Below are 26,434 nucleotides of genomic sequence, written 5' to 3'. Positions count from 1 at the left end.
CCGGGATTGAGTGAAGCGGGATTCTTCAGCAACCTACCCTCGATTCAAACTTCGGCGTCGACTGCTTCCGACCCGGAGACTTGTTGAGTTCAGCTGTGTCGTGGGTTTTCTTTGTTCTTACTCCGTTCTGCGGGTTGTAGCTTGATATGGCTTCCGAGAGTCCGCCGGGGAGGGAAAATCGCCTCTCTTTTGCGAATGTTCGTTTGGGTACCAATTCTGGTTTGAATGATGGCTAATTTCTTTTTATTAGATCGCTGCCATGGACGCGCCTCCTCACATCCGACCCGTCTCGGCTTCAGAGGACAATGAAAATCTCCGATCATCCGATGTATCGCCATGTCCCCATCCACACGAGTCAAGTGCAGTAGTGCCTGCCCCACACTCCGTCGATGACCTGGGCAAAGCGGTGGAAGGGATCGATCTATCACTAAAGCCGGGTCTTGACGGCCGAGAACTCTTGCTGGACGGCCATGGTCACAGTGTACTCAAGCGAGAGAACTCCTTCGAGGATGATCGCACCCATCTCTCAAACTCGTCAACCAAAATGACCAATTTCGATTCCAAGAGCCTGGCCTCGGTGACCACTTTTGCAATGGACGAGAAAGATTCTGTGCGCCCCGACGACAGTGCCAGTGTTCAAGCCATTGACGAAGAGGAGTCGTTCTCGGGTCCTGCCTCTGGCGCCCCGAATTCAGTAACGGGATCGGAGGCTGGTGGGCGTGCATTTCGAGACTTCCGCGATGGCAGCCTCTTGAGGCCACGCGGAGTCCTACAAGTGCCTGGTCCTCTCTTCAACGACACTAACCAACGACTCACTGGCACTATCCCCCCGGATTCTGTTTCTAACAATTTCGTAATCCCCCCTGAGAGCCTGCAAGATGGCCAAATCCTGCATGGTTTCCCGCTTGAGGCGGATGAAAAACTTTTGGAGGCCATGAAATCTCCCAAAGACCGGCTACTGATCCTTCAACTGGAAGAAAAGATCCGCTATTTCGTCAGGGAATCCGAGTAAGTATAAAAATGTTTTGTGCCACGCTTTCCATAGCTAATTTGTGTCTAGCGAGCAATCCTTGGAGCTGCCTCCTTCAAATGCATTTGGGCGTCTGCTGGCACATAAACTGGGAGATTACTATCATCTGACCCATTTTGTGGACAACAATGTGACGTCGGTTCGGCTCCATCGAACGCCATTCTGTCGACTGTAAGCTGTGACTCTCCTACTTTTCTTTTCTTTGACAACTGACCCTGCTAGTCCTGCGCCGTTATCCGCTGTACATGCCTCTGGCAGTACCACTCCACCCCCGAGCATCCCAGCTATGAAGATCATGCGTCGAACGGATGGGGAGCGGCCCTCCACCGAAGGAAGCGTTGCGACGAGCTCGTCCATTCCCTCCAAAGCCACATCAGAGGCTGGAGATAGCGGCCAAGATGGGGACCGCACTGGCTCGTCGACCGGTGAGACGCCCGCCAAGGATCGGCTGACCCTCACACGAGAAGAGCGTGAGGCCAAGTACCAGGAGGTGCGCGAACGCATCTTTCGCGACTTCCCGGATAGTGCGAAGTCAGACACTGCGAGCGGTGATTCGAACCCGAACATGTCACGCTCTAGCTCCACGACTGGGCGGAAGAAGACCCAGAGACAGCGAACCCCCTATGATGACAGTTTCGAAGCGCGGTCGCAGTTCAACGCCTACTATCCGGGAGCGCCTTATAACAACGGGCCAATGCCATATAATTCCGGCGTGAATGAAGGTTCATATCCTAACCAAGTCCCGTATTTGGTTGGACCCGGGGTAGCGCCTCCAGCAGGTGGGAACTACATCCCTCCCAGTCAGAACAACGGCATGTACCCTGGTCAGATGAACATGAACAACATGCCGCAATATCCAGTGGCCATGTCGCCGCAGGTGGCCTCCAATGGCTCGTGGCAAGGAGGAAACATGCCGCAGCAGTCGCCATACTCTGGGTATGCGTCAGTTAATCAGTCACCGAGCATGATGAGCCACCAGTCGTCTAGCAAATCGTCACCAGCGATGGCTAACTACGCCGTTCCCAATCCTTCACAATATCCTCAGGGTCCTAACTGGCCCACATCGCCTTATCCTGGAAACTACCAGCAATCCCTCAACCAGCGGAACCAACCCCCCGTCCACTGGCCCAACTATCCTCCCTCACAGCCAACGCCGCCCAATGTGGGAGCCTATCCTTATGCCCAATATCCCGGGCAACATCTCAACCCTTCCCTCCAGAATCAATCTGGTCCTCACGCGATCCCGGCTGGTTTCGCCAGATCCCAATCCCACTTCAATCCCCAGACACGGTCTTTCGTTCCAGGCGGCGTCCCTGGCGGGGCTCCACTGGGTCGCCATCCGAACAAAGGCGCTCAGCACACCATGCAGCCGTATGGTAGCATACACCCCGGCCTTCAGGCCCAGTGGACTGGATACCCCGAGACTGCCCAGGGTCGCAACGTCGACCATACACACTCGAACCGTGGCCCTGCGTCGGCCCCCCGAAACTCGATCGCCAAATGGGGCACTCCATCTCATCTCCCTCCAAAACCGCCGCCATCCCAAGTGGCTTCTGACTTTGACCTGAAGCGAGCCGGCCCAGCCTCAGTCCCCGGCTCAGCTTATCCCGGCAATGGGATTCCTCCCGCGAATAACAACGGACCCCTCGTGGTCTCCGGAGGGGCGAGTATGTCGAAGTCCAATTAAGTCTTGCGTGCACTTGATCATATAAGGTGTGGTTCGGGGTCTATGTGGTTATTCTATCGAGATGTACAGTCGCGAACACTGCATGGCGATCTGAACGCTGGGAAGCGTAGATCGTCTCTTAACAATGAATCCATTTTTGCCCTCGTATGTTACTCAAGTCCGCTGTAGTTATACAAGTAGGTTTGAAGGGTTGAAGAGGTATTGCGATCTTTTATACACAAGGCTATGTCACATAAGAATCAAGCGCAGCCAAAGACAAGATGCCATCGCAGGAGAAAACAGGAACGCCTTTGAACAGGCAATAGGAAAGAGAGAAAGGACTGCCTTCCAAAGCAGCATCTTCGTCCGCCATCAAATCCAAAAAAGACCATATGGTATACACCGATGAACCACCACAGTCATCGGGTCAATTCATTCACCTCTCCGCCTCGTTCCCTCGCCCATTCTCCTTCTTAATACTCAACTCCTTAATCGCATTCTCCAACTCCTCCACTCCATCCTTCCGGAACCGCGTCACCTTGCCCACATTCAACATAGTCAACTGATTCGGCGTCTGTAGGCCCTTCTCCCGCTGCCTTGCCACCGCCCTGGCCGTCATGGCAAACCGCACATCCTTCGGTCCGTCCACAAGCTCCAGAATCGCACTCTCAGCCTGGTCCACCGGCTTCGGATCCCGCGGGCTCTTGTCGCCTCTGGGCTTCTTGTAGAACTCAAATTGATTCCGCGGCTCGATGCGCAGTACACGCGTGTACCCGCCTGGTCGAGTGGCGTAGCGTTCGCGTAGTTCGCCGAAGAGTTTGGGGACGATTTGGTGTGGTTTCTAAGGAGATAGAGCAATGTCAGTCTGAAGGAAATGGAGAGAGTTCGGGGCGAAAATAGGGGAGCTCATACGTAGAAAATCTCCAATGCCCGTCTCCGACTTGCTTCTGTGTTCTTCTTGCCCAGCGTGATCAACTTGTCTGCTAAGCGTTGTGTCTCTTTCGCCTTGGCCCAGGTCGTTGTGATGGATTCGTTCTCGAATAGCGAGGTCACCAGGTTGCGCAGCAGAGCCTGTCGGTGCGACGACTTGCGGCTGAGATGCCGGTATTTCCCTGCGCCGCCGGCCATTGTGGATGTGGTTGGTGGTGGGTGCGTTGAATTGAATTGAAGACGGAGAGAAAAGAGTGAAGTTCCGGGAGCGCGAGAAAAGCCAATCGGAGACCTTCCACCGCCCGCCGATTTCAAGAACTCTTCTTTGCGACAACACACTTCTTCTCTTTTCTCTCGACTCGGCCGAAAATGGGCTTCTTCGCTGGCTTTGTATATCCTCCTTCTTCTCCCCCTTGCCACTAAAGCTAAAACTAATGTCGTCCAGTTCAGCGGCTTCGCCCTCACCACCTCCGTCCTCTACTTAACCGTTCAAGTGCACCGCTCCACGCGTCTGGAGCAGCGCAGAGCCATCCGCGAACAAGTCGACCAAATAAACTGGCTTGCATCCTCTGCAGGCGCCTATGACCGGCGCTTTGCCCCGAAGGAAGAAGACCTTCGAGATATCGAGGACCGCCGGCGAACGGCGGCCCAGCAGCAGCCGACGATGAAAGAGGTTCTCAAACATCGATGGAATCAGGAGGTTGAGATCCTGGCGAGGAAGGCGCATGAGAGTCGTTGGGAGGATGTGAGAAGGACCGCTATTGAAGGGTGGAGGGCTGCTGTGCGGTTGGTCAAAAAGGAATAATCCAATCATGTCTTGCTTTTGTCTGGGCTTTTAATCCCCTTCAGCGAGTGCCTTTTGGTTGATGCATTGTTACGTCTCTTTGTACTTGGGCTTGGAGCCATGGTGTTTTGGATACCCTTATGAAATTAAGTTGCTATATTTCTCTCGATAGTTTACATGCATTCGCAAAAGAGGCTCGTCCAGCGATGGTTGTTTTGCAGCGTCCAGCGCAGGATCGTAACGGCGTAACAGTGGTGTGTCTAATCGAGTTTTGCCCTGATAAGATCCAATGCTCCACCCAATGATATAACCATGGCAGGCAAAAAGATTGAGCACGTAGTTGTGGTGGAATGTTCACTCTCTGTCGGACACCACCGACGATGCCGCCGTAGCAACACTCTCAGAGTCACTCCAGATATCTTTGCTTTCGCGCTCCACTGCACGCATAGCCTGGGCCACATCCTCAAGTTTGGCCACTACATCCAAGACGCCCTGGTTGACGCGATCAAAGTAACGATCATTAGCTTCTCGCCGTCGGCGCGCCAGCAGAATATCTTTCTCCGTCTCTGCATCTAACGTATGATGCGACACACCATCCAAAGGGGTCCTGCGCTCCGCAGCGTCACGGCTTTGTCCTCTCGCTGACTCCCGACTGCGTGACGTACTCCTCCGAGGAGCACTCTCGCCGTCTTTCGCGCTGTGACTAGGGTCGACCACCTCATCGTCCGCCTCGCTGCGCGCCCATGCCTGGGCGAGCTTGAGCTGCTTCATTCGCAGGTCTTCCAGTGCTTGTGCGTGCTTCTCGCCGTAGACGTTCTCGGTCGTCACGGCGCTGAGGTCCACCTCCGACAGCGCGCTCTGCATCTCCTGCCACACGGCCTCGGAGCCGTCGATGTCATGTTTGGAGGGCCTCCGCCTAGCAAATGGTGACAGTAAGCCGCGATTATCGGCTACCTCTGCCGCACCAGGTGCGCGTTTGCGCTGCAGGGGTGGTGGTTGGCTGCCGGCGGGAGTGCCTCGCGAGGATGCCACTGGCGGCAGGGGCAGAGAAATGTTAGATGCATTGTGGGAGGGCGGGCCCTGGAAGAGAGCTGGAGGAGGCTGTCGCTGAGAGCTGCGCTGTTTGCGCGACTGGTCATTCATCATCGCAAGGGATGAATGCTCACCACATCGGTCAGGTCGTCCAGGTCCAGCCTGCTGTCGACGGAGTTGATGCGGGCACACATCACGTGCTCTATCGTTATCGCTTATCGCTTATCGCGTGAGCCCATCCGCCTGGCCTTATATAAGCATAGTCCCGTGACTCGCTTAGGGCACACAACACGGGAGCCGCCGCTCCAGACGGAACCAAGGCAAATCCAGGACTGCCTCCCCTTCGACTTTTCGACTCTCCACGACAACACCAGCCTTTGGCGACATCAACCCTTTTCCCAGGTACGTTTCCATTCGCTCGGGATCTTCTACACTGCCATTCGAATACACAAACGAACTGGCCATCCCATCTCCATCTGCACGCACGCACAAAAAAACCCAGATACCCAAAATCGACCATCCATCCATCGACAACCCATCTCGACTTGACCACCATCATCACTATCACACACAATCCAATATTCCAAGACTAACATCTTTTCTGTCTTCCAGTTGACCGTCGATCACATCATCCTCCAACATGGGTAAAGGAAAGCCCCGTGGTTTGAACGCTGCGCGCAAGCTCCAGGCCAACCGCAAGGAGCAGCGCTGGGCCGATCTGCACTTCAAGAAGCGCCTCCTCGGAACCGCCTACAAGTCGTCTCCCTTCGGTGGTGCCTCGCACGCCAAGGGCATCGTCCTCGAGAAGGTCGGCGTTGAGGCCAAGCAGCCCAACTCCGCCATTCGGAAGTGTGTCAAGGTCCAGCTGATCAAGAACGGCAAGAAGGTCGCTGCTTTCGGTGCGTTTGCTCTTTTTCTTTCTCGGTGTTGTCTAGGTATTGTGTCGAAGCGAGAAGAAAAAAATGCTAACAACTCCCGCTATAGTCCCCAACGACGGTTGCCTGAACTTCATCGACGAGAACGACGAGGTCCTCCTGGCCGGTTTCGGTCGTAAGGGTAAGGCCAAGGGTGATATTCCCGGTGTCCGTTTCAAGGTCGTCAAGGTCTCCGGTGTCAGTCTGCTCGCCCTGTGGAAGGAGAAGAAGGAGAAGCCCCGCTCTTAAACGAAATGCCGCGGACGGGAAAGGAAGAAAAAGGTGCCGGACAGAAAGCCCGCCTCATCAGCGCCTTGATTTCATGAGAACTCTTTATTTTTGGAAATATGACACACCGGCGGGCTTTTTTTGTCTGGAAAACGTGATGGGGATGCGACTGTGCGAACTACCACGATTTTTTTGATACTCCAGAAAAGAAATAAGAGATGGCGCTATGATGTTCATTTGTTTCCTGGGCTCTAGTTAAGCCCCGGCGTATTCGTAGCTACGGATGGAAAGGCACACATGAACTTCATATTGTGGTAAGTGGTCATATTGCTTCTATATCTATCCCACCCCAAGCCCGTCCTTATAGGAAATGTGCCCCTCTTCCTAGAGTAAAGACGCCCGCATGTCGATCGTCGCGCATCATCATTTCTCGGGTATCGTTGCTGCACTTTTTTGGTCTCATGCTGCCCTGTGGACAGCTATCGACACTTCTTCGCTCAAAAGCTGATGTCCTCCTTGCGGTAATGGTCCGAGACAATCCGGTAGAGATACGACGGCGCATGACCACCTCTGTAGAAAGATATCAGTTAGCTACTGCATCCACACAAATATCCACAAAGCAATACGTACAGATTCGTAATGTAGAGATCGATCAGTTCCGCAGGGACATAGTCATATAACGGATTCTGAACTTCAATTTTGTCGACCAAGTCACCATCTTCGTATGAGAGGACCTTGCTTGCATCGCCGTACTCGATGAGCGAGTCGAAATCGAACGGATAAACGGGGCTGAGCTTGTAGACACCGCTCACGACCACAACAGGGGTCTGGTGCACCTTGGCGGCACGAGCAATGACGCGGGTGCCGGCGGCGGCTATGAGACCGCCGTTGGCGAGTACAGAGTGAGTGCCGAGGATGACCTTGTTCACTCGGGACATGAGAGCAAAGACGGCAGAGTCGGGGATGAGAATGACGGTGATGCCGAGGGCGATCAGCGGCTTCTGGAAGGACTCCACGCTCATCAGCTCGTCCTCGCTGCTAGTAGTGCCGCTGACAGTAGCATGGGTGGCCTCGTGGTTGTTGGGGAAAGATTCCGCATGGATAACGGTGAACTTGCGCTTGGCAGCGGCCTTGAGGAGGAATTTTTGCACCGTGGTTGACGATGTATGTGTGAGGATGATCTCGTTGGAGTGGATGTGATCCAAGGCATAAGCAGCAATTTGGTCGTCGACCTGGCCTAACTCATCAATGATCTCATTGATGCCCTCCAACACCTCTGCCCGCACATCTTTGCTGCCTTGGCCTGGTCCCCGACCACCGGGTGATACAGAGCCCGGTGTGCTTGGAAGGGGAGGCCTCTGGCTCCGGGTGGGAAAGCAGACTGAACATAGAAGTCAGAGGGGGCCGGGATGAAGACCGTTCGCCGTCCGGCCGCACCGAAGGCGAGTCTCTGTCCAAAGGGAATGATGTATCTGCCCTACATTAGTCCATGTCTGTGTAAAACTATGACACCAAACAATTGACTCACCATCCAGTGCCCGTGGTGTCTGAGGCTGGCTCTCCGAGGCCTCGCTGAGCGCGAATTCAGCGTCCCGATCATCCTCCGCCTCGTCACGAATCAATCCCAGAACTCGGCGCACAATATTTCCCACAACCATCTCGCGGGGCTGTGCTGCCACCAGGCGTCGTCCCACACCCTGCACTCGCTCGATGAGCCTAACCGGATCCGAAGTCCGACATGCTGAGATCACCCGCAAGAGCAGGTAGGCGGTTGCTGTAGCGCATGACCGGGAATGACGGATCTGTCGTCGCTTGAGCAGCCTAAGTAGAATGTTAGCGGAGCTGTCTTGCTGGTTCCAATTGGCAGCCGCGGGGAGCGCACGAAATGAGGTTCTCGATCGAGGTGTCAATCGGGTTGGTCTTGAGCGACTTGAGGAACGATGCCAGGCCCGGCGTCAGGGCCAGGGACGTTGAGGGCATCTGGAAAGAATGTCGCCGTCTTCTGAGACTGGGAAAGGGAGGAGTAGGAGGGAGTTATGAGAAGTAAAGGAAGTCAAGAGGGAAGAGAACAAAACGAGTCATTATTTTCTGCCGCTGGACCTGCTTCCGCTTCCCCACGCGTGTGCATCCTTTGGCTCCTTTTCGTCCCTTCCTCTAGTCTCCCTCCCCGCCTCTCTCTCCCTCCTTGCCCTACCTTTTCACTCAGGTCCCGGATCCCTGCTGTTCCGTCTGCCTCGCCCCATCGCCAAACCCCGCGGCAGAATCCCCCCGGCCTGCTCGCGCCCTCCATTGTTCCGAGGCCCGGAGACCCCAACCTCATCCTCCTCAGCTTACTAGTGCTACTACTTCCTGGACGCCTTGCGACTCGACCCTTCCCCTCTCTTCTCCCCTCACGCAGACCCGACCCTCGATGGACTGTCTCAGGGGCATTTGATGACTCGTTACCCTCGCTCTTCCCACCTTTAGACCTCAGCGCCCTCTCATAGGCCCTGTTGGAAGATGAACTCGCTGAACATCCTGTCCTCGCGAGTCATCGGCCAGTCCTCCAGTTCCACACGGCCACGATCACGATCCCAGGGCGAGATCTGGCGTCCGGGGAACTTGGCGAAACACCGGTCGTATAGCGAGAATAACTTCCGGTCCCTCACTCCCGAACAGGGCTACGACGGCGCCGCATCGCCCGCGGAGGAAGAAGACCAAGAGGAGGAGACAACACATACGTTGGACGAGAAATCACCATTATTGTACGGCGACCAGGATGCTGCTACACTTGCGGTCAGAAGCCCGTGGCGGCTGATCACCAAGCGCATCGTTGATGCGATTACCGAGACGATCCGGTTCATTCTGTCTACTCTCGCTGCCCCTGGCGTATATGTTGCCCAATGCTTCCGCGACGATGAAGGGCGCTACTCGCTACTTGCCCCAGTCAGGAAAGTACGGAGATCCCGTTCCGGTCCAGCTATCCGGTCAGAAAAGGGGATAGAAGGTCGGCATCGCAGTGGCTCAACCCGCAAGCTTAAGCCCCAGGCATCCCACGACTCTATTGCATCAAGCACATTAGAGTCCGAAACAGACCATCAGAGCCGCAAAGCTTTCACCAGCAGCAAGAATTGGTCTCCCAAGCCGAATGCTCAAGACCCAAATCCACCGTCAGAAGAGGGTACGCCGCGCCGGTCCATACGAATCAAGCTCCATAACGAAGAATCCCTCAAGCGGCAGAGACAGCGGCGGAATCATAGCGCTGATATGGGGCCGCCCATGCCCGAGGGTGTCACTCGAATCCAGGGAGCTGTCAACCTGGACAGCTTGAAATCTCCCACTTCTCCCTCTGTCCATCGCATCACCAAATACCCCCACTCCCCAACACCGCCGCGGCCACTCCTCCCCCCACGACTCCCTTCATATACCCCTGCACCGCGCAATGCCAAGATCCCGCAGAAGACCTTGGTTCTGGACCTCGACGAGACACTCATCCACTCCCTCGCCAAGGGCGGCCGCATGTCCAGCGGCCATATGGTCGAGGTCAAGCTCTCGATGCCCATGACCACCGCGCTGTCCCCCGGCGGGCCACAGACCACGCTGGGACCGCAGCATCCGATTTTGTACTATGTGCACAAGCGGCCCCACTGCGATGACTTCCTGCGCAAGATCTGCAAGTGGTACAAGCTTGTGGTCTTCACGGCCAGTGTCCAGGAGTACGCCGACCCCGTGATCGACTGGCTCGAGCAGGAACGCAAGTACTTCCAGGCCCGCTACTACCGGCAACATTGCACATTCCGCAACGGCGCGTACATCAAGGACCTGAGCTCTGTCGAGCCGGATCTGAGCAAGGTGATGATCTTGGACAACAGCCCGATGAGCTACATCTTCCACGAGGGTATGCTTTCTTTCCTTTCTATAATCTTGCTTTCATTTTCTGACAACTTGGTTACTACCACCAGACAACGCCATCCCCATCGAAGGCTGGATCAACGACCCAACCGACAACGGCCTGCTCCATCTGATTCCCATGCTGGAGGCCCTGCAGTACGTCACGGATGTCCGCGCCCTGCTAGCGCTGCGCCGAGGCGAGGCCGAGACATAACTCGATATTGCATGTGACAGTAGCGTTCAACCAAGTGGAGTGTGTACTTTTGTTCGTGTAGAAGCGTGTGCAGCTCTCCCCGCTGTAGGCATTTTCTCGGGTCTTGACGGTAAGAGGACCTTGGATAACAATGGCTGGAGCAATTCGTCGTATATTCATAATGGCACCCGGAGTTATGTTTGTTTTGCTTCTTTTTTTGCGCTTGTATTCTGCTGGTGGGATAGGATGGGGCTCTGTTCGTACATAGCCATAGTCATTGCATTCTGGCTTTTATATTATCTTGCCTTAAATTCTTCTAGTGTGATGTATCTGTCCTCAATACTTTGCTTTTGGTGTGGTGGTGCTGTTATATATTTCTGCGGGTAGATATATTTTCGGCCGCCCCCAGATGAAACACCATTTGTCCCCTTGCTAATCCAGATATATAAAGATAGCAACAAAGCAGAAAGAACGGTTCAGACGAAAGGAGGATATCTAGATGCCACACACCACGCACTACACGTTATCATACACTGCAACTACGATTTGATTTCAATGCCCCTAAAGTTTACTCAACCTCTCTCTACAATTGACACAGCACAACACACACCCAATCGAGGAAAAAAGAAACCAAACAATATCGATCTCGCTTTTGACGAGCTGCATTCGACTCAACCAAAAAGGCAAGGTACTCAGCCCCACGGATGATACAGAGACAATCATAGCCTATATACACAATCGAACGCCCGGACAGGAAAAGACGAGGAGGAAAGCAGGAAGGTAAGAAAACCAAAAAAAAAGAGATAAAAACATAAAGCGAGTAAAACAAAACAATAGGCATGCCTCGCTTCTCTTTGTTTCGATCACGCCCGAAGAGGGGGTGTTCAGATCGTGTAGTGGCAACGGAACAGCCGCAAAGGAAAGGATGGATGGTTGGAGAATGGGAGATGCCGCTACATGGTGCGGTGGGTTTGAACGAGAGATAAAGGGGTGGTGAAGATGGAGATGGATAGGAGAGGGCGGATCGAGGCGCAGAACGGGATGGCCTGGTTGGTCTTATGTGACCTCTAGGCAAAAGGACATGTTGCCAGAATGCTGTTTACAGGAGAAGAAGAAAAGCCAGAATGCGAAGTGGCGAGGGCATGAGAATCTGCATTGCATTGCACAAGGGCGAGGCAGCCGGGGCGCTCTCTATTCCTGTCCAAAACCAAGCGTTTCCTCCACTGCGATGGTCAATTTGTGCTCCAGGGTATCATTCGTCTTGTATGGAGGAAGATCAAGACGGTTGAAGCTGAGAATCAAAAGTGTTAGCTGGAAGTGTCTTCAAGACCAGGGTAGTAAAAGACATACCATGTGTGCGACTTGGGCAACGCAGCAGGATCGCCAGACTTCTCAATCGTGAATCGTCGAGGTCCGTCAGAGCCCTGGAGATCCTTGAATCCGTTGACGGGGATACGCGACGTGCCGGTGGTGAACTGGAGGAGACGCGACTTCTGCTCGGCGTCCCAGCTGCGGACGATCTTCCAGAAATTCTGAATCACCTCGTCCTGCTCCTGGTAGCCGCGGTAGTCGGTGTGCTTCTTCCAGTCGTCCACGTCGATATCGGCAATACCGCCGATGAGCAGCTCCAGCTCGCGCTCGTCGAAGACGTTGACGAGATCCGCGGGGATCAGCTCGTTGAAACCAGACATGAACGCGTTGAACTGCTCCTCGACCCGCTTCATAATCTTCCACTCCGTAACCAATCTAGACCAGGGTCAGTGGACAGTGAAAGCAGATGTGCTAGACAAACTTACTCAATGTACTGTGCCTTATTCTCGTCAGTGACGGGGATGTCCCGGCCATTGGGTATCAAATCAATAGTGCGACGCTCGCCAAACTTCTCATCATCCACCGAAAAGGTGAGTTCCACAATTCCTTCAATATCATTATCCAGAGTCCAGGCCAGATTCCGGTGCAGATCCTCATCCACACCTTCCATGTCCTGGAGAGTGACCTTCTTCCGCAGCATCATCTTATAGAAGGCTCCGATGAAGAATGAGTCCAGGAAGCGGCGATGGAAAATGGCCAGACCAACCACTCGGCCAATGAACTTGAAGTAGTTAAGATGCTCCGGGTTGACGCCGGAGTGAGGATTAATCTGCAGGGTATAATTATCGTGGGCGGAGTATTCGAAGAGACAGTAGAAGGGATTGAACATTTCGTGGGAAAGGAGGAAGAAGAATTCACTGTTCACCTCGTTAGCACCTCCCTTGTACTGTTGTTCTGTTGGCAAGGACATACCGAGACAGACCACCGTAATCCAGACCGTCTTCCCCGTCGAATTTAATCATCAGCCGCTTCTTGAGGTCCGAAGCGCTCTGCCGCATGATTTCGGCATACGAATCCTCGAAGATGTTGTTGCGGCGGACCTTGACGTGGCACTGCCCAGTCAAAATGCGGAGCGCAGGCTGGGATCGGAAGTAGATCAGCTTGCGTCGGAAGTCACGCTTGTACTGCGGAACACCCTGGTCGAGTGACGAGGGCAGTCGGGGATCGTCCCACGTGGTCGTCTTCGTATTGTGGTCCACGAAATACACCCGAGCGGTGTTGGTTAGACGCATCTCCCAACCACTGGGCAACGGACCCAGTTGCGAAACAGGCTGTTGCTGAATCGTGGTATTGTTCCCACCAGTGGCTTGACCTTGAGCAAACATGCGGATGTATTGCTGCCGGCGCGGATCAACCCAGGTCGTGGTCCGGGTATTGTGGTCGACAAAGTAGGGGCGGCCTTCTGGTGTGTTCCGCTGTTCCCATCCGGGAGGAAGCTCTCCTGTGCCGGCAGTGGTGGCACCCGTCGCCATCATTGAAACCGCGTTAGCATTGCCGGCGGACGCTCCTGGCGGTGGAGTTTGCGCTTGTGTCGCATCCGGTGGATTCGGAGAATTAGCGCCAGTCCGATCCTCAGGAAGCATTCGGTTCTCATGGGCCCGACGTTCACGCTGCATGGTGGCTTCATTCTGCGAGCGTTGAGCCTGCGCACTATAGTTGGCCGATGGCCGCTGCCAGGTGGTGGTCCTTGTGTTATGGTCCACATAATATGTCCGTCCCAGATTATCCTCCCGGCGCTCCCACCCAGCGGGCAGCCGACCTTGACTATCTTCAAAGGAGCTGGGGTTAGTGCGAGCGGCGGCACCGGGTGCACCAGCAGCGGCACCATTCGCTCCGGCACTAATGGGGGGTGGCGGGGCGGTTGAAGGCGTACGCTGGTTCAGCGACGAGCTCGAGGCAGCGGCAGTCGACATATCGACTTGGGCGGGACCTGGCAGTGCCTGGGAGTTTGGGCCAGCAATTTGCGGGACGAGGCCACTGGAAGTAGACGATTGAGCTTGCTGACGGTGGAGGCCATTCGGCTGACTTGGATGCGGGGTAGTGAGGTTTGTCGACAGGTTGATAATCAGTTTGCCGTGCACGACGAGGTTATCGCTCGATTTTTTCAGGTCCCGGGTGAGCATCTCTGCAAGTGGGCGGGCGGGCACAGGAGCCCTCGAAGTCAGCCCGAGCTAGTCATGATGGAATTTGGAACCCAGTACATACCATCACCACCCATTTGAAGATCGATCACATCTCCGATGCGCACGTTGATGACACCGAGGAAGCCCTGGTCCTTCTTCTTGAACTTTTTCTGGTCGAAGATCTGGATCGCGAGAATGCTATCTTCGTTGACCTTCCTGCAACATCGTTGGTGGTTAGCCCGCGTGCCCTGTAGGGAAAAGGGCAGCACGTACAAGTCAAAGGGCTCATTCCAGTATGGATTGAGCGTCTTCTTGATCACCGATGTCGTGTGTGTTTGTTCTCCAGCGATGGTGGCCACGGCGAACGGATCAGGGAATCCTAGGAGGGCGGTTAGGCGGGTGTGGTGCAACAGCAACCAAGGGAGGAAAGGACCTACGGAAGACATCACGCTTGTAGAGACCGTCTGCCGCGATAACTGTCGAGAATGTGTTAGTTGCCGGCCTAAAAAGCACCCCGCAGCTTCCCGCTGCCCTGCAGACTCAAAAGGCGATCTTACTCGTGACCCGGAGATTCGGCTGGCTGCAATTCGAAAAAAAGATTAGCACGGGGTCCAGATGTTAAAAAGGGGGATGGGGAGCGTACGCTGGCAAGTTGGACGCCATTATGCCCTGCAGTGATTCACAGCCGGTGCGAAAGGCCGATCAATCCAGCCTAAGCAGAACAGCGCGGCGCGCACATCCGTTGACGGGGGATGATGGAAGAACCAAAGGGGGGGTCACCAGTCCAGCAAAGAGTCCCGATAGAAAAAGAATGGAATCGGGGAAGGAGTGGGTGGTGTTGGGGGGAAAAGGGAGGAAGAGTGATGATGAGTCGAGATAGGATGAAGAGGAGGCGAAGGAGGGAGGAGTGGAAAGGCTCAGGTAATGCTGTAAGGCTAGGTTGGTATGACCCATGTACCCGTTGTATGGGTTCACTATGGGCGAGGTACTTGGTCTTTACTTCCCACTACGGAGGGGGCTGAGCACGCCACGCCTGGCCCAGCAACACAAAAGGCCCTGAGGCCACGATCTTACTGCGCCCTGTTCCTTGGTGCTTGTTTCGTGAGGCTTTTGACGGGCGTACGTAATCCGTCAGAACGGAGCGGGCGGGTTGACCGGTATGAGTGGCGAGAGCGATAAGAGCTAGTGAAGTTGTTAGGCAGCGGTTTGGAACTGGGTTTGCTGACGCTTGGACTACTAGACTGGCGTTTACATCCTGCTTTACATTTGGTTTGGCCCGAGAAACAACCTTTCTTTTGAGGCTTTTGACTTTTCTTTTGGCTCGTTCTCGTGCTCGTTCTCGTATTATACACAAAGTCCATACCGCAACTCCAAAGCCAGATCCAGAGGAAATGAGAAGGGATAGATCCATCTGGAAATAAGCATCCAGCAAGACTTCTTAGTACGGGGCATAGCCGCGTCCTCGGCCCCGGTAGCCACCACGATAGCCGCCGCGAGGGAAAGAGCCACGACCCCGGCCGCCACGGAAGCCACCCCGGCCCCGGCCACGGTTCATGCCGGGCAGGTTAGTGCGCTTGGGGACGACCTGTAGAAAGAGATGTCAGCGCCGGCAAAGACCACCAGAAAGAAGCGGGAAACGGACCTTCAGATTGCGACCGCGGAAGACACTCTCGTTGAGAACCAGCGCCTGGGCCACAAGACTCGGCTCTGCGAATTCCACGTAGGCATAGCTGTGACGCCACATAGTTAGCACTTCGAGTTCCTTGCAGCGGAGACTCGGAGCAGAGCATTGAACTTACCCCTTGGGCTGGCCGCTGAACTTGTCCAGCAGAATCGTCACGCGGTTGATTGAGCCACAGCTCTGAAAGTGCGCCTGGATCTCCTCGGGCGAGGCGCCGTAGTCCACATTGCCGACAAATACACTCCGGGCATCGATCTCTTCTTTATTTTCTGCCAGGTTCTCCGACTGCTGGTCGAGCGTTTGCTGCATCTCGCGCAACTTGGCCGCCTCGGACTCCATCTCGGCCACCCGTCGCTTCATCGCGGCGATTTCCTCCTGTATAGGGCGAGAGCATGTTAGCAGAGGCGTGCGCAAAATTTTTTGGGTTCAAGAGGCGGCGAAGCAGAATCATCCGTTGCGACGGTCGCAACGGATGATTCTGTTTCGCCGCCTCTTGGGCCACACGCACCTCGTCATCGCCACCAGCTTCCTGAGGAGGAAGCTGCTCGTCCTTTATCTCTGTTTGTTCGGAGGCCATGGTGGCAGTGTGATAAAATAAAATCGATTGAGAGGTTGGGTATCAAGTCGTCGCAATTGGGTGGATGGGTGAGGGGAGCAATCCGAGCTCTTGTTTCGCTCCGCGCAGAGATTAGCGTGGTGGGCAGAGACACGGGAATACAGCGATAGAAAAAATCACAAAACCCCGAATGTCGATGGTCGGTCTGCAACGGGCAGCAGGGAATGAGAGTTGGAGACGGACGAGTGATTGGAGGTGCAGGAACTGGGGAGGCTTGCTCTTTCGGGACTAGTGCGATCACCTGGGCGAGGGAGGAATGGAGATGGACTATACCACAACCAAGGCAAAGAGTGAGTGTCGCAGAACGGATATGACTGTAACTAGTGATTTGCTTTCCATTCTGGGCCTTTGTTCATCTATATAGTAGGCAGCAGGAGCAGACTAGGCCCTCAAGGTATCATCGTGATGGGAGTTGCATTGAGAGAGAAAACCAGAACAACACGGAATTCAAGGAGACTATATACAAGTCGGAAAGAAGGAGAGAATGGGGACAGGGTGGTGGTCTATCTATCTATCACGAGGCCGGGGCGTGATTCTTGCGGAAGGAGACCTTCTCAACGGATACGTTCTCGACTCCATTGGCATCGGTCTTGAGCTGATAGACGTACAGCACGAGGACATCGCCTTGAATCTATTGCGATTGGTCTGGGTTAGCACTTGCAAGCAAAACAACCCCTCGATAAACAACGGCCAACTCACATCCATCAGGCAGAAACTCGGAGTGGGCTCCTCGCCCTCGGGCCAGAACCCGGAGCTCATGGCCCCCGTCGCACTGCCCGGATTGATAAAGAACCGGCCTTCCATTTCAAATGCCTCGAACCGGTGCGTGCCGCCCCAGAGCAGGATATCCACGTCCATCTGGCGCGCGGCGATCAGGAGCGCATCCGCGTCGCCGGGCGGGATGATGGTGTGGCCATGGGTGAAGCCGATGCGCAGACTGCCGTGTGTGACGATCTTGGAGAGAGGGAGGTTGGGGGAGTCGACGTCGTAGTCGCCCTTGACCATCTGCAGGTCTGGGGCGACCTGGCGGAGGAACTCATAGGTCTCACGGTCGGTCAGGTTGCCCAGACAGAGGATCTGGCCGATCTTGCCAGGGGTTAAGAGTTTTTGGAACTACAATCGAGGGAGTTAATGGAGGTCAGTGGTGGGATACGCCCACGGCAACACGCACCTTTGCTGGTAGGTCCTACGGGGCGGAGGCGGGTTAGCTGCTGGAGTGCGGATATGGACGATGGAACTCACAGGAGCCCGGTCGGGGATGAACAAGTCACCGATGACCAGGACCAGACGGGCGGTCATAATGAAAGGTGGAGACGATGGTGCTCATTCCAGGTGATCAATGGTGATGCGGCTTCACAGGCCCTCGCGGGGAAGCACGAAGGCCATTACGTCAGCAGCCCTAGCCCATCCGAATGTAGTAAGTTCAAGGCACGCTTCATTGCATTGGCTCGTCAGGCCGAAGGAGAATGATTCGGGCGAGAACTTCGGTCTGGAGACCCCAGTCCCGGGCATGATGCATCCGATCAATGTGTTCCTATCTATGCGGAGGTCGCCGTTGGTGCTGGGAGGAGAACCAGAGGTAGGATGGTGCATACAGCGCAATCCCCAGACTGCCTGGGGGGTCAATGGGTGAGATCGGAGGTGATCGAGAGTCCTTCTTTGCTCAGGAGAACGGGGATAATGCATTGAGCTGGTTAGGAGTAGGGGTAGGTGGATATTCGATTCCCAGGTCGAGACGTTGGGCCAGAGCCCCGACTAGTAATGAATGGAGGCAATATTCGCAGCAAAAAGAACTGTATAGCAGACTGGAAAAGGGAATATGCCCGCTCCATCATATCAGAATCACAGCTACCGCGTAGAGACATGCCCTGGCAGTGGTATACCCTCGCCCCCAGCCGGGCGGGACCTCCCGATGGCTAGAGGAGAATTGTTGGGGATGGAGACAGCTCGCTTCAAAAGGAACGAAATCCCCAGTTAATTTCATTCTCACAATCCCTCCATTACTCCTTTGACCACCCTACTACGACTACTATACAGCAGTATAGTAGTTCACTAGTGTCCCTACACCCAGCCAAGAACCTCGGCGGCGATCCCCGAACCCTGGTTTTCCCCTTTCCCTCGGGAATCCGCGATCATCACTCAGCTGCCCCGCGGTCGGAGCGCCGCGAATCGGAAAAGCTGGCACCCAGAACGACGCAACGCCTGAGCCTGATCTCCAGACACCTGGACCAGCGCCTGCCGTTGCCTGAGCTTAACACTCCCTTCTCGACCGAGAGAGACTCCCTGCCTTCCGACGACCTCGATTATAAACCCATCGACCGCTCCAGCTTTCCTCCCATTCCCACATCCATCATGTCTGCCCAAGCCCCTCATAACACTCTGCTCATCCCGGGCCCCATCGAGTTCGACGATGCCGTGCTGCAATCCATGGCCCACTACGCGTGAGTCGACCTGACGGCCTCCATGGCATACCCTTGCTAACCACCATTCTGCTTCCCAGCGAGAGCCATGTCGCTCCCGGCTTCGTCAAGGTCTTCGGTGAGGCCATCGCCCTCGTACGCAAGCTGTTCCAGTCGACCGACCCCGCCGCACAGCCGTTCGTCATCTCCGGCAGCGGCACCCTCGGCTGGGATCTGGTGTCTGCCAACCTGATCGAGCGGGGCGATAACGCATTGGTGCTCAACTCCGGCTACTTCGGCGATTCGTTCGCCAACTGCCTGGAAACATACGGTGCGCAAGTGACGCAACTCAAGTCGGTTATTGGCGAGCGACACTCCCTCGACCAGGTCGAGCAGGCCCTGAAGGCGAAGCCGTACAAGGTCATCACAATCACCCACGTCGACACCTCGACCGGCGTGCTGAGCGACGTCAAGGGCGTCGCGCAGCTTGTCCGCCGGGTCAGCCCGGAGACTCTGGTGGTGGTTGACGGCGTGTGCAGCGTGGGCTCGGAGGAGATCGCTTTCGACGAGTGGGAGCTGGACGCCGTGGTCACGGCCAGCCAGAAGGCCATCGGCTGCCCGCCCGGTCTGAGCATCGTGATGTGCTCTGGCCGCGCGGTCCAGCGTGCCCAGTCGCGCAAGACCCCGCCGGGCTCGTACTACGCCTCGATTGCCAACTGGCTGCCCATCATGAAGAACTACGAGGCCTTCAAGCCCTCCTACTTCGCCACCCCGCCCACCCAGCTGGTCCACGCCCTGCACACCACCCTCAGCCAGATCACCGCCCGCCCCGTCTCCGAGCGCTTCGCCGTGCACGCCCGGGAGTCGGACCGCGTCAAGGCTGCCATCGCCGAAATGGGTCTCAAGCAGCTGGCGCCCAACCCGGAGGCCCAGGCCCACGGCATGACCGCTATGTACCTGCCCGAGGGTCTGACCCCGCCGGACGTGCTGCCGGGTCTGCTGAAGCGCGGCGTGATCTTCGCAGCCGGCCTGCACAAGGAGATTGCCACCAAGTACATTCGCTTCGGCCACATGGGTGTCAGTGTGACTGACCCCAACCGCAAGGATATTGACAACGCGCTGGCTGCGCTGAAGGAGGCTCTCGCCGAGGCCAAGCAGGCCAAGGGCTTGTAAGGAGTGTACATTCTTGGACTGATGTGGCCTGCACCCGATATGTATTCTAGATGTGATCCTGATAGATGGGCATCTACGGAATGAATCATTGACTATAGACTATAGCTCTTTAAGTGTTGAAGTGTATACCACCGTTTACCTCCAACGTAGCCCTAATCCAACCCTCGCAGCGCAGCAGGAGGAGACAGATGCCAAGCACACAGCTTCACCAGGAAATACCCAAGGAAGGCTGGACTTTCATGTCAGAAGAAACTTCCCCATAACTAGTCCTCAGGACAAAAGACAGAGATAGAATTAAAGCGCCCATCGAGACCCCGAAAATGCTAAGCCGATGCTGGAATATTTCCCATTGGCCAATCGAGAGACCTAGAGGGGGGATATAGCAACGAGGAATGCTCCCCCAGACTCCACCGGGAATGCAAGACCCAAAGCCCCTAGCACCCCGACACACGCAAAAATGCAGCCAATGTTTTGTCGCAAGAAATTGCCCTGGCTTCCGGTTTCCACAGCAGTAGCGCAGATCAGATATCCCCGCCACATTGAGCGATTATGCTTAATTCATGTGGGCGTCTGTTTGCGACTGATCACTCATGGTTAATGACTCGAGCTATTTCCGATTCCGGTCATTTAACAGTGTTCTAAGAATCATTGGAACAAGTCTATCATTATGTATGGCTTTCTATCAGCTGATTACACACATGTCCCACCACTTTTATACTTCTGGTTGCGGAAAGCCGGGCCGCATCCACCCCCAAATAGGAAATTTGTAAACTCAGCTGTCTCTACTCCGACTATGGAATGGAATGTTTCAAGAAGCATATATTTGAGCTGTTTGTATCCTTTGGCTCTGGTTTGTTTTTATCTTCTCCAATTATCTTTCTTCTCACATTCCCATACCATCTCATCTCATCTTACTCACCCTCTACTTCTCTATCTGATACCCACCCCTACCTGTAACGGAACCATCAACAATGCGCTACACAACCGCTATTTCTGTCCTCGTCGCCGCCTCGGCCAGTCTGGCTTTGGCTGATGACAGCTCGAAGTGCGCCGCGCAGAAGTATGTCTTGCCTTCTTTACCCTATTAGGACACAGCGTGTTTTACCAAGCTCGTGTCTAACCATGTAACACTTCCCAACAACAGGGTCGTCGACCAATGTGTGACGGACATGAAGTTCCAGCTCGAGAACTGCGACACCGGAGACTGGGATTGCATGTGCACGCACAGCACGGATGTTGTGGGGTGAGTGCTCCGATACCCCATATACAACCCAACCCGAAAGAGACACAACTAACACCACCAAAAAGCTGCTATAACAACTGCCCCGAAGACGAGGAGCGTCTAGGCGCACAACAGATCCGGCAACAGAACTGCGCCAACGCGCGAGCCTACTCGGGCAAGACGACCGAGACCGGCCGCACGGGTGCATCGGCGACAGCGGTGGAGAGCATGAGCCGCATGGCCAGCTCCAGCGCCGCACACTCCACCTCCACGGGACTGATCAGCAGCTCTGACGAGTCGACCGCCAATACCGAGCAGAGTGATTCCTCGTCAGATGAGAAGCCGTCGAAGAGTCTGACTGGGCTGTCTGCTACTTCTAGCCCGTCGCAGGGTGTTGCGGTCTCCAACCGTGTGGCGGAGACGGGGATGTGGCTCGCTTTCTTGGGGATGGGGCTTGGTGTTGCCCTGTAGAGGGACTTGAAGGGTCTTTTGTTGGTGTTTGGTGTTGTTTTTGCATACTGTCATGCCCCTTTACGTGTATACAGGACAGTCTAATTGGTCATTGTTCGCTGCATTGGAAAGAATATGTCAATAGGACATGGAATAATTGCTCGGATTATATTCGATGAGTGAACGTATGCCATCCCTAACTCCTTAGACAGATCACGCCTCAATTCTGCTTGCTTCTCTTGCTATTGCGAGACCCCTTGCCCTTCGACCCACCATCCTTCTCATCATGCTTCCGCTTCTTCTTATGTCTTTTCGGCGTATCATCCGGGGGAGGCTGATTTGCCTTTTCAATCGCCGCGCGCGCCTTTAGAAAAGCCTCTGGATCTTGATCCTGGTAGAAGCCCGAGAAGGCGATGTTGCGCAGCACAAAGGCAACTTTCTCAATATCATTGTGAGAAATGGGCTGCGCATTGTCGTCCTCGGCTTCACCATCTTCTTGGTCGGAGGTATCCATGCTGCGGTTCAATCTCTCCCGAAGTTCCCAGGAGGCGTTCCACAGCTGTCGATATTCGCTCGCGTTGTATTTGACGTTCAGCTCTCCATTCGGCCGCTTGTACTTTGATGGCTTTTTCTTTGGTTTTGTTTCCGTGCTTGCTCCGCCGCTGCTGATCAGAGGCTGGGGTGTTCGCGCATCCTCGGGCTCCGGGAAATCCTTTAGGCATAGCCAGAGATACACATCGTCGCTGTAGAATGGTATTTGGTGGGAGGCATCGCCAGCAGCCGTGGAGATGGATAGGATCAATGATGCTGTGGCGGGGCCAACGCCGCGCAGTGGCTTAGTGAGTGCGTCCAGACTAGGTCGTGGGAATGCCTCGTCTGGGTAGAGTGTGGGGTCTGCGATAGGGAGCGCGGACAGCGCTGCGGCAGTGGATTTCCGCACGAGGTTGGCCTGGTTGGTTTTGAGGTTTCCCATGAGAGTGGGACGGGCCACGCCGTGTTTCCTGGTGAATGGTTAGATAATAGAATAGATAGTGAGGAGGTGTCAACATACATCTTCCACTCCATAATAGAAAGCAACTCGTCTTTACTCAAATACCCATTCTTCTCGTCCCCATCATCACCCGTCTTCCTCTCCGCGACCTTCTTGGGAAGCCCCTCGTACCGCAACTGGTCCAATTCAAGATATTTGTCCGTCTCGGTCTGGATATACCGCTGCTCAGAGGCATTGAAATCCGTTTTCTGAATCAGAGCCGCGCCTGTGGCGGTGGCAGACGCAGAGCCCGCACGCTTCTTCAACTTGGCCAATGATCCCTTTGCCGGCTTGGGCTGCAACTTGACCATCATCTTGCGCCGATATACCTGCTCCGCAGTGGTGGCATAGCAGGCGAGCAAGCGACGGAAGGTGGGAAGAGTGATTCGGTGGGGGTGGAAGGTTTTGTCGTAGGACGGGTCTTCGTCTTCGTCCTCGTCCTCGTCCGCCGCAAATGCGACAAAGTCCTCGTCTCCGCCGAGAGGGATAAAGTCGTCTGCTTGCTTCTCCGACTCTAGGTTGGAGGCATCAGCCACCACGTCTGTGTCGACAGCCATTTTCAGGTTGGCAAAAAGCGGAGCTGTTGTTGACCTGGAGGGTGTCGCAGGAATCGCGATGAGAGGCGATCAGACCAGAGGGATGCGCGCTGTCTTTTCGGACAGCGAAAAGATTTACGAGTAAAAGCCCGAGGCTAAGTCTTCCGACACAGCCGTATCAGAGGCTGAACAATGGCTCGGAGCGAAGGGGTGGAGCAATTGGAAGTGGTCGAAGCAAGATAAAAAAAAAGGAAGCTAAGATGCGATTGTCATCGATGATAAGCTGCTGTAATATTACGGAGGATAATTGGGAAGTAGGCGTAAATTACGGTACCGAATACATCCTTCTCCGCTCTCTTTCCTTCCCTACAATCACAACGGACTCTATTCCCGCTTCATGTACGCTCCAGGTCCGTGAAATAGCCATGGAAAGGCTTCATTAAACAACTATCAAATACAGGCACATCATCAAAAGAATCAGAGTCATCATCCATCACCGTCAGCCATCATCAAGATGACACGATCCAGACCAAGCAGGCCGTCCATTTTCTCGCCAATAAAAAATAAAAACACAAAAGCCACACACGGAATGAGGCACAAGAATCAGAAGAGAAGAGAGTCTTGGAGCAAAACACGAAGTGAAGTTTTGGAGATGGGTGTTGGAATTACCGGCCAGATGGAGCAGGTTTATGGCCGCGCTTGGATTTGGGGTTCTCGTCGGAATGGACGAAGCTGACGTGCTTGTCTTCCTTGTCGGAGTCGTCAAACGCAGGCATCATTGACGGAATGTTCTTCTTGGATCGGCTTCGCTTCAAGGGCTGGGACACTTTTGGCGGCGCAGACGGAGCAGGACTCGCTAGCGATGGACCGGGCTTGGCTTCGGTGGTCGCGGTGGACGGAGTGGCCGTGCGCTCATCGCCCTCCACTTCGATGTGACCGATATCTTGGTCGTGGTCGCCTGCCTCGGACGAGCTGGGCCCATCGGACTCAGAGGCTGCGCCAAAGTCATCCTCGTCGTCACTCACCAGGCTCGGAGCTTGATTCGACTCTAGCGTGTTTGGACTGAGGTTTGCCGGGTGGCCTATATGGTCTGCTTCTCGAGGCTGAACCCCTTGGGGCGTGTCTGATAAAGAGATCTCTGAGAGGTACGAAGACTGCTGGTGATGCGATGGCCGAGACGGTGTTGATTCTTCCAAGGATTGCGGGTCGTGAGGGTTTCGGTTAAGCCCCTTGTGACCTTCCAAGCGCTGCGATGCCGCTTGTGCAGTGGGCATGCGCATTGGCTGTCGACCAGCGCGCGCTCCGAGTTGAGATGCCTCCAAACCGGAGTCAGATGGCCGGACAGAATCATCCGTATCCATATCGTCCTCGCTGTCGGAAAGACCACCAAGGTCCACAGGTGTCTTGGCATCTGCCACCAGTTGGTCCATATCGACACCAACACCGCGGTCCCGCATCAACGCTGACAAGTGAGGAGTCGCGGGAGAGGCGAGAAATGAAGGGTTGACAGAAACCTTGGTTGGTTCGGTTTGTCGTCGCTGATCGCGAACCGATGGTCTTGTCGCGGGCGGTGTTGCAACAGCGGCGGCCGCGTTCATGTCAGATGGTCGCCGAGGAGTGAGCGAGTCCTTGGCGGAAGTGGTAAGGGAGTTCGAGGGCGAAGGCAGCGGAGTAGATCGAATCAACGGATGGACATATCCAGGAGCCACCGGAGCGCTGGTGGATTCACTTCGGCCGCCGATGACGGTACCAGCCTCATCCACCTCGACTGGTTCACCCGATGCCATCGCGGCGGCATCATGACTGGCAAAGTTGCGGTTGTGTGCGATGCGACAGTGGTTGATAAATCCTTGTGTGCTGGAGAAGTTGTCCCGTCGGCAGTCTAGACAGATTAATTTGACGAGCACACCGTCCGACTTGCGCCGGATCAGCATCGGACCCGCCTTCTCCTTGACCAGCGGGTATCCGCTGGGCAGTGATTGCAGTTTTGCACCAGTCGAACCCCGTTGAGGACGCGTCTTGCTCGCCAGCGAGCCCATGTCCACCGGGTTGCCGCGCGTTGACCGACCCTCGACCTGCGGAAAGCCGTTGCCAGCGACCGAGGAGAGTCCCGGGTCGGCCTCACCCCCATCGAAGCGAGGGTCAGGGAGCAGCCAGCGCGCATAGTGGCGCGAATATGGTCCCTCGGTGACCCCCCAGGGCGCAGGGGATATCGGCGCTGGTCCTTTTCCAGGCACCAACACCGACGCACCCACACCAGAGCTGACAGTTGACGACATGCCGGTGACATGCGACCCCGGGTAGGGGATCTCAGCGCAGCGTCGCAGTTGTTCCAGTGCGACCTGACACTTGGCGATCTCCTGGTCGATGAGGCGCAGTTCGTTGTGTTTCAGCAGCACCTCCAAGCTGAGCTGAGCCGTGATGGTATCGCGCAGCTGGTTCACATCCGGGGCCTCTTTGGCGGCGACCTGCGCCGGCGGATGCGCCGATGCGACCGGGGTGGATGGAGCAACGGGCGGCGATGCAAGCGGTTTCGAGGCGATCGGCTGCGATACCAGCGCTGGCGGCGGATTGTTGGCGACCGGTGGTTGGGTGCGTGGTCTGGTCGCGGCGGGCGCGTCGGTGGCCGCGTCAGAATCGGATCGCTTGCGCTTCAGCCGGGGCAGCGACAGGCCGTTGACCCCAGGCATGGAGGAGCAGTTGGCAGAGGGTGTGGCGAGCATCGTGACCTCTTCCGCCATCACCTTGTTCCCTCCGATTGCAGAGGACCAGGGAAGCAAACGAAACATGCCATGCGAGAGTGCGCCGGAGCCGGGCGGGAACGGCAGCGGTGGAGAACGAGCGATCGGAGGGAAGTTAAAGGGGTGCTGTGAAGAAGTCCATGCGCTCAAGGAAGGATAAGAAGTGTATTACGTGGTAATAAGAAGGGGAGGGAATGGACGTGGAACTGGGCTGGACCGTCCGACCGTGAGGGAAAAAAAGTGGAGTGGTTGGGGTTGGGTGTGAGAGGTAGAGTGAGTAGGGAGCGACCGGAATGGGAAGAACCAGGAAAGGAGTTGTTATGATTACAGGATAGCGGGAGAGAGAGAGTGGCGAGGGCTATTAGTAAGGGGGGTTTGGGGGGGAAGCCAGGGATGAATAATCAATAATAGGGGAAGTGAAGGGAAGAGAAAAGGAAGAGAGAAG

The 26,434-nt window shown here is 55.3% G+C and overlaps 14 protein-coding genes across 14 annotated transcripts; 6 read left to right on the top strand and 8 right to left on the bottom strand.

Annotated features, from left to right (window-relative positions):
* Positions 1-146: 146 nt before the first annotated feature.
* Positions 147-2,717, top strand: N7474_008101 (putative R3H domain protein; the record flags this gene model as incomplete). Its single annotated transcript, XM_057199511.1, has 4 exons — positions 147-197; positions 251-1,008; positions 1,061-1,201; positions 1,253-2,717. 4 exons carry the CDS (start codon positions 147-149, stop codon positions 2,715-2,717), a joined length of 2,415 nt encoding a protein of 804 aa, XP_057050212.1.
* A 415-nt stretch (positions 2,718-3,132) lies between these two features.
* Positions 3,133-3,824, bottom strand: N7474_008100 (mitochondrial 54S ribosomal protein bL17m; the record flags this gene model as incomplete). The annotated part of the gene is made up of 2 exons (XM_057199510.1): positions 3,133-3,537; positions 3,609-3,824. 2 exons carry the CDS (start codon positions 3,822-3,824, stop codon positions 3,133-3,135), a joined length of 621 nt encoding a protein of 206 aa, XP_057050211.1.
* Positions 3,825-3,995: 171 nt separating this feature from the next.
* On the top strand, positions 3,996-4,431 carry N7474_008099 (MICOS complex subunit Mic12 family protein; the record flags this gene model as incomplete). The annotated part of the gene is made up of 2 exons (XM_057199509.1): positions 3,996-4,016; positions 4,072-4,431. 2 exons carry the CDS (start codon positions 3,996-3,998, stop codon positions 4,429-4,431), a joined length of 381 nt encoding a protein of 126 aa, XP_057050210.1.
* Positions 4,432-4,764: 333 nt separating this feature from the next.
* On the bottom strand, positions 4,765-5,553 carry N7474_008098 (DUF5315 domain-containing protein; the record flags this gene model as incomplete). Its single annotated transcript, XM_057199508.1, has 1 exon — positions 4,765-5,553. One exon carries the CDS (start codon positions 5,551-5,553, stop codon positions 4,765-4,767), a length of 789 nt encoding a protein of 262 aa, XP_057050209.1.
* A 529-nt stretch (positions 5,554-6,082) lies between these two features.
* Positions 6,083-6,617, top strand: rps23 (40S ribosomal protein uS12; the record flags this gene model as incomplete). Its single annotated transcript, XM_057199507.1, has 2 exons — positions 6,083-6,341; positions 6,427-6,617. The coding sequence occupies 2 exons, from the start codon at positions 6,083-6,085 to the stop codon at positions 6,603-6,605; spliced, it is 438 nt and encodes a 145-aa protein (XP_057050208.1). The 3' UTR covers positions 6,606-6,617.
* Positions 6,618-7,081: 464 nt separating this feature from the next.
* Positions 7,082-8,564, bottom strand: N7474_008096 (translation initiation factor eIF2B subunit beta; the record flags this gene model as incomplete). Its single annotated transcript, XM_057199506.1, has 4 exons — positions 7,082-7,154; positions 7,215-7,965; positions 8,113-8,405; positions 8,467-8,564. 4 exons carry the CDS (start codon positions 8,562-8,564, stop codon positions 7,082-7,084), a joined length of 1,215 nt encoding a protein of 404 aa, XP_057050207.1.
* A 519-nt stretch (positions 8,565-9,083) lies between these two features.
* Positions 9,084-10,668, top strand: nemA (Nem1-Spo7 phosphatase catalytic subunit NEM1; the record flags this gene model as incomplete). The annotated part of the gene is made up of 2 exons (XM_057199505.1): positions 9,084-10,461; positions 10,526-10,668. The coding sequence occupies 2 exons, from the start codon at positions 9,084-9,086 to the stop codon at positions 10,666-10,668; spliced, it is 1,521 nt and encodes a 506-aa protein (XP_057050206.1).
* Positions 10,669-11,838: 1,170 nt separating this feature from the next.
* Positions 11,839-14,804, bottom strand: N7474_008094 (NEDD4 family E3 ubiquitin-protein ligase; the record flags this gene model as incomplete). Its single annotated transcript, XM_057199504.1, has 9 exons — positions 11,839-11,938; positions 11,998-12,393; positions 12,444-12,875; positions 12,931-14,143; positions 14,224-14,357; positions 14,415-14,520; positions 14,579-14,617; positions 14,699-14,721; positions 14,785-14,804. 9 exons carry the CDS (start codon positions 14,802-14,804, stop codon positions 11,839-11,841), a joined length of 2,463 nt encoding a protein of 820 aa, XP_057050205.1.
* Positions 14,805-15,579: 775 nt separating this feature from the next.
* On the bottom strand, positions 15,580-16,399 carry N7474_008093 (polyadenylate-binding protein; the record flags this gene model as incomplete). The annotated part of the gene is made up of 4 exons (XM_057199503.1): positions 15,580-15,726; positions 15,784-15,871; positions 15,941-16,197; positions 16,331-16,399. The coding sequence occupies 4 exons, from the start codon at positions 16,397-16,399 to the stop codon at positions 15,580-15,582; spliced, it is 561 nt and encodes a 186-aa protein (XP_057050204.1).
* Positions 16,400-16,952: 553 nt separating this feature from the next.
* On the bottom strand, positions 16,953-17,737 carry N7474_008092 (vacuolar protein sorting-associated protein 29; the record flags this gene model as incomplete). Its single annotated transcript, XM_057199502.1, has 4 exons — positions 16,953-17,069; positions 17,138-17,551; positions 17,610-17,624; positions 17,681-17,737. 4 exons carry the CDS (start codon positions 17,735-17,737, stop codon positions 16,953-16,955), a joined length of 603 nt encoding a protein of 200 aa, XP_057050203.1.
* A 1,053-nt stretch (positions 17,738-18,790) lies between these two features.
* N7474_008091 (alanine--glyoxylate transaminase) lies at positions 18,791-20,010 on the top strand (the record flags this gene model as incomplete). Its single annotated transcript, XM_057199501.1, has 2 exons — positions 18,791-18,879; positions 18,939-20,010. 2 exons carry the CDS (start codon positions 18,791-18,793, stop codon positions 20,008-20,010), a joined length of 1,161 nt encoding a protein of 386 aa, XP_057050202.1.
* Positions 20,011-20,981: 971 nt separating this feature from the next.
* On the top strand, positions 20,982-21,703 carry N7474_008090 (GPI anchored serine-threonine rich protein; the record flags this gene model as incomplete). Its single annotated transcript, XM_057199500.1, has 3 exons — positions 20,982-21,070; positions 21,155-21,253; positions 21,319-21,703. 3 exons carry the CDS (start codon positions 20,982-20,984, stop codon positions 21,701-21,703), a joined length of 573 nt encoding a protein of 190 aa, XP_057050201.1.
* A 199-nt stretch (positions 21,704-21,902) lies between these two features.
* Positions 21,903-23,269, bottom strand: N7474_008089 (uncharacterized protein; the record flags this gene model as incomplete). Its single annotated transcript, XM_057199499.1, has 2 exons — positions 21,903-22,683; positions 22,734-23,269. 2 exons carry the CDS (start codon positions 23,267-23,269, stop codon positions 21,903-21,905), a joined length of 1,317 nt encoding a protein of 438 aa, XP_057050200.1.
* A 644-nt stretch (positions 23,270-23,913) lies between these two features.
* On the bottom strand, positions 23,914-26,037 carry N7474_008088 (uncharacterized protein; the record flags this gene model as incomplete). Its single annotated transcript, XM_057199498.1, has 1 exon — positions 23,914-26,037. One exon carries the CDS (start codon positions 26,035-26,037, stop codon positions 23,914-23,916), a length of 2,124 nt encoding a protein of 707 aa, XP_057050199.1.
* Positions 26,038-26,434: the final 397 nt, after the last annotated feature.

This window comes from Penicillium riverlandense, assembly GCF_028828495.1.
Source record: "Penicillium riverlandense strain IBT 135883 chromosome Unknown utg000007l_segment0_segment0, whole genome shotgun sequence".
In the NCBI taxonomy this organism is placed as follows: Eukaryota; Fungi; Ascomycota; class Eurotiomycetes; order Eurotiales; family Aspergillaceae; genus Penicillium; species Penicillium riverlandense.
Note: the sequence above shows the minus strand (reverse complement) of the source record. Positions and strands in the feature narration are given on the sequence as shown.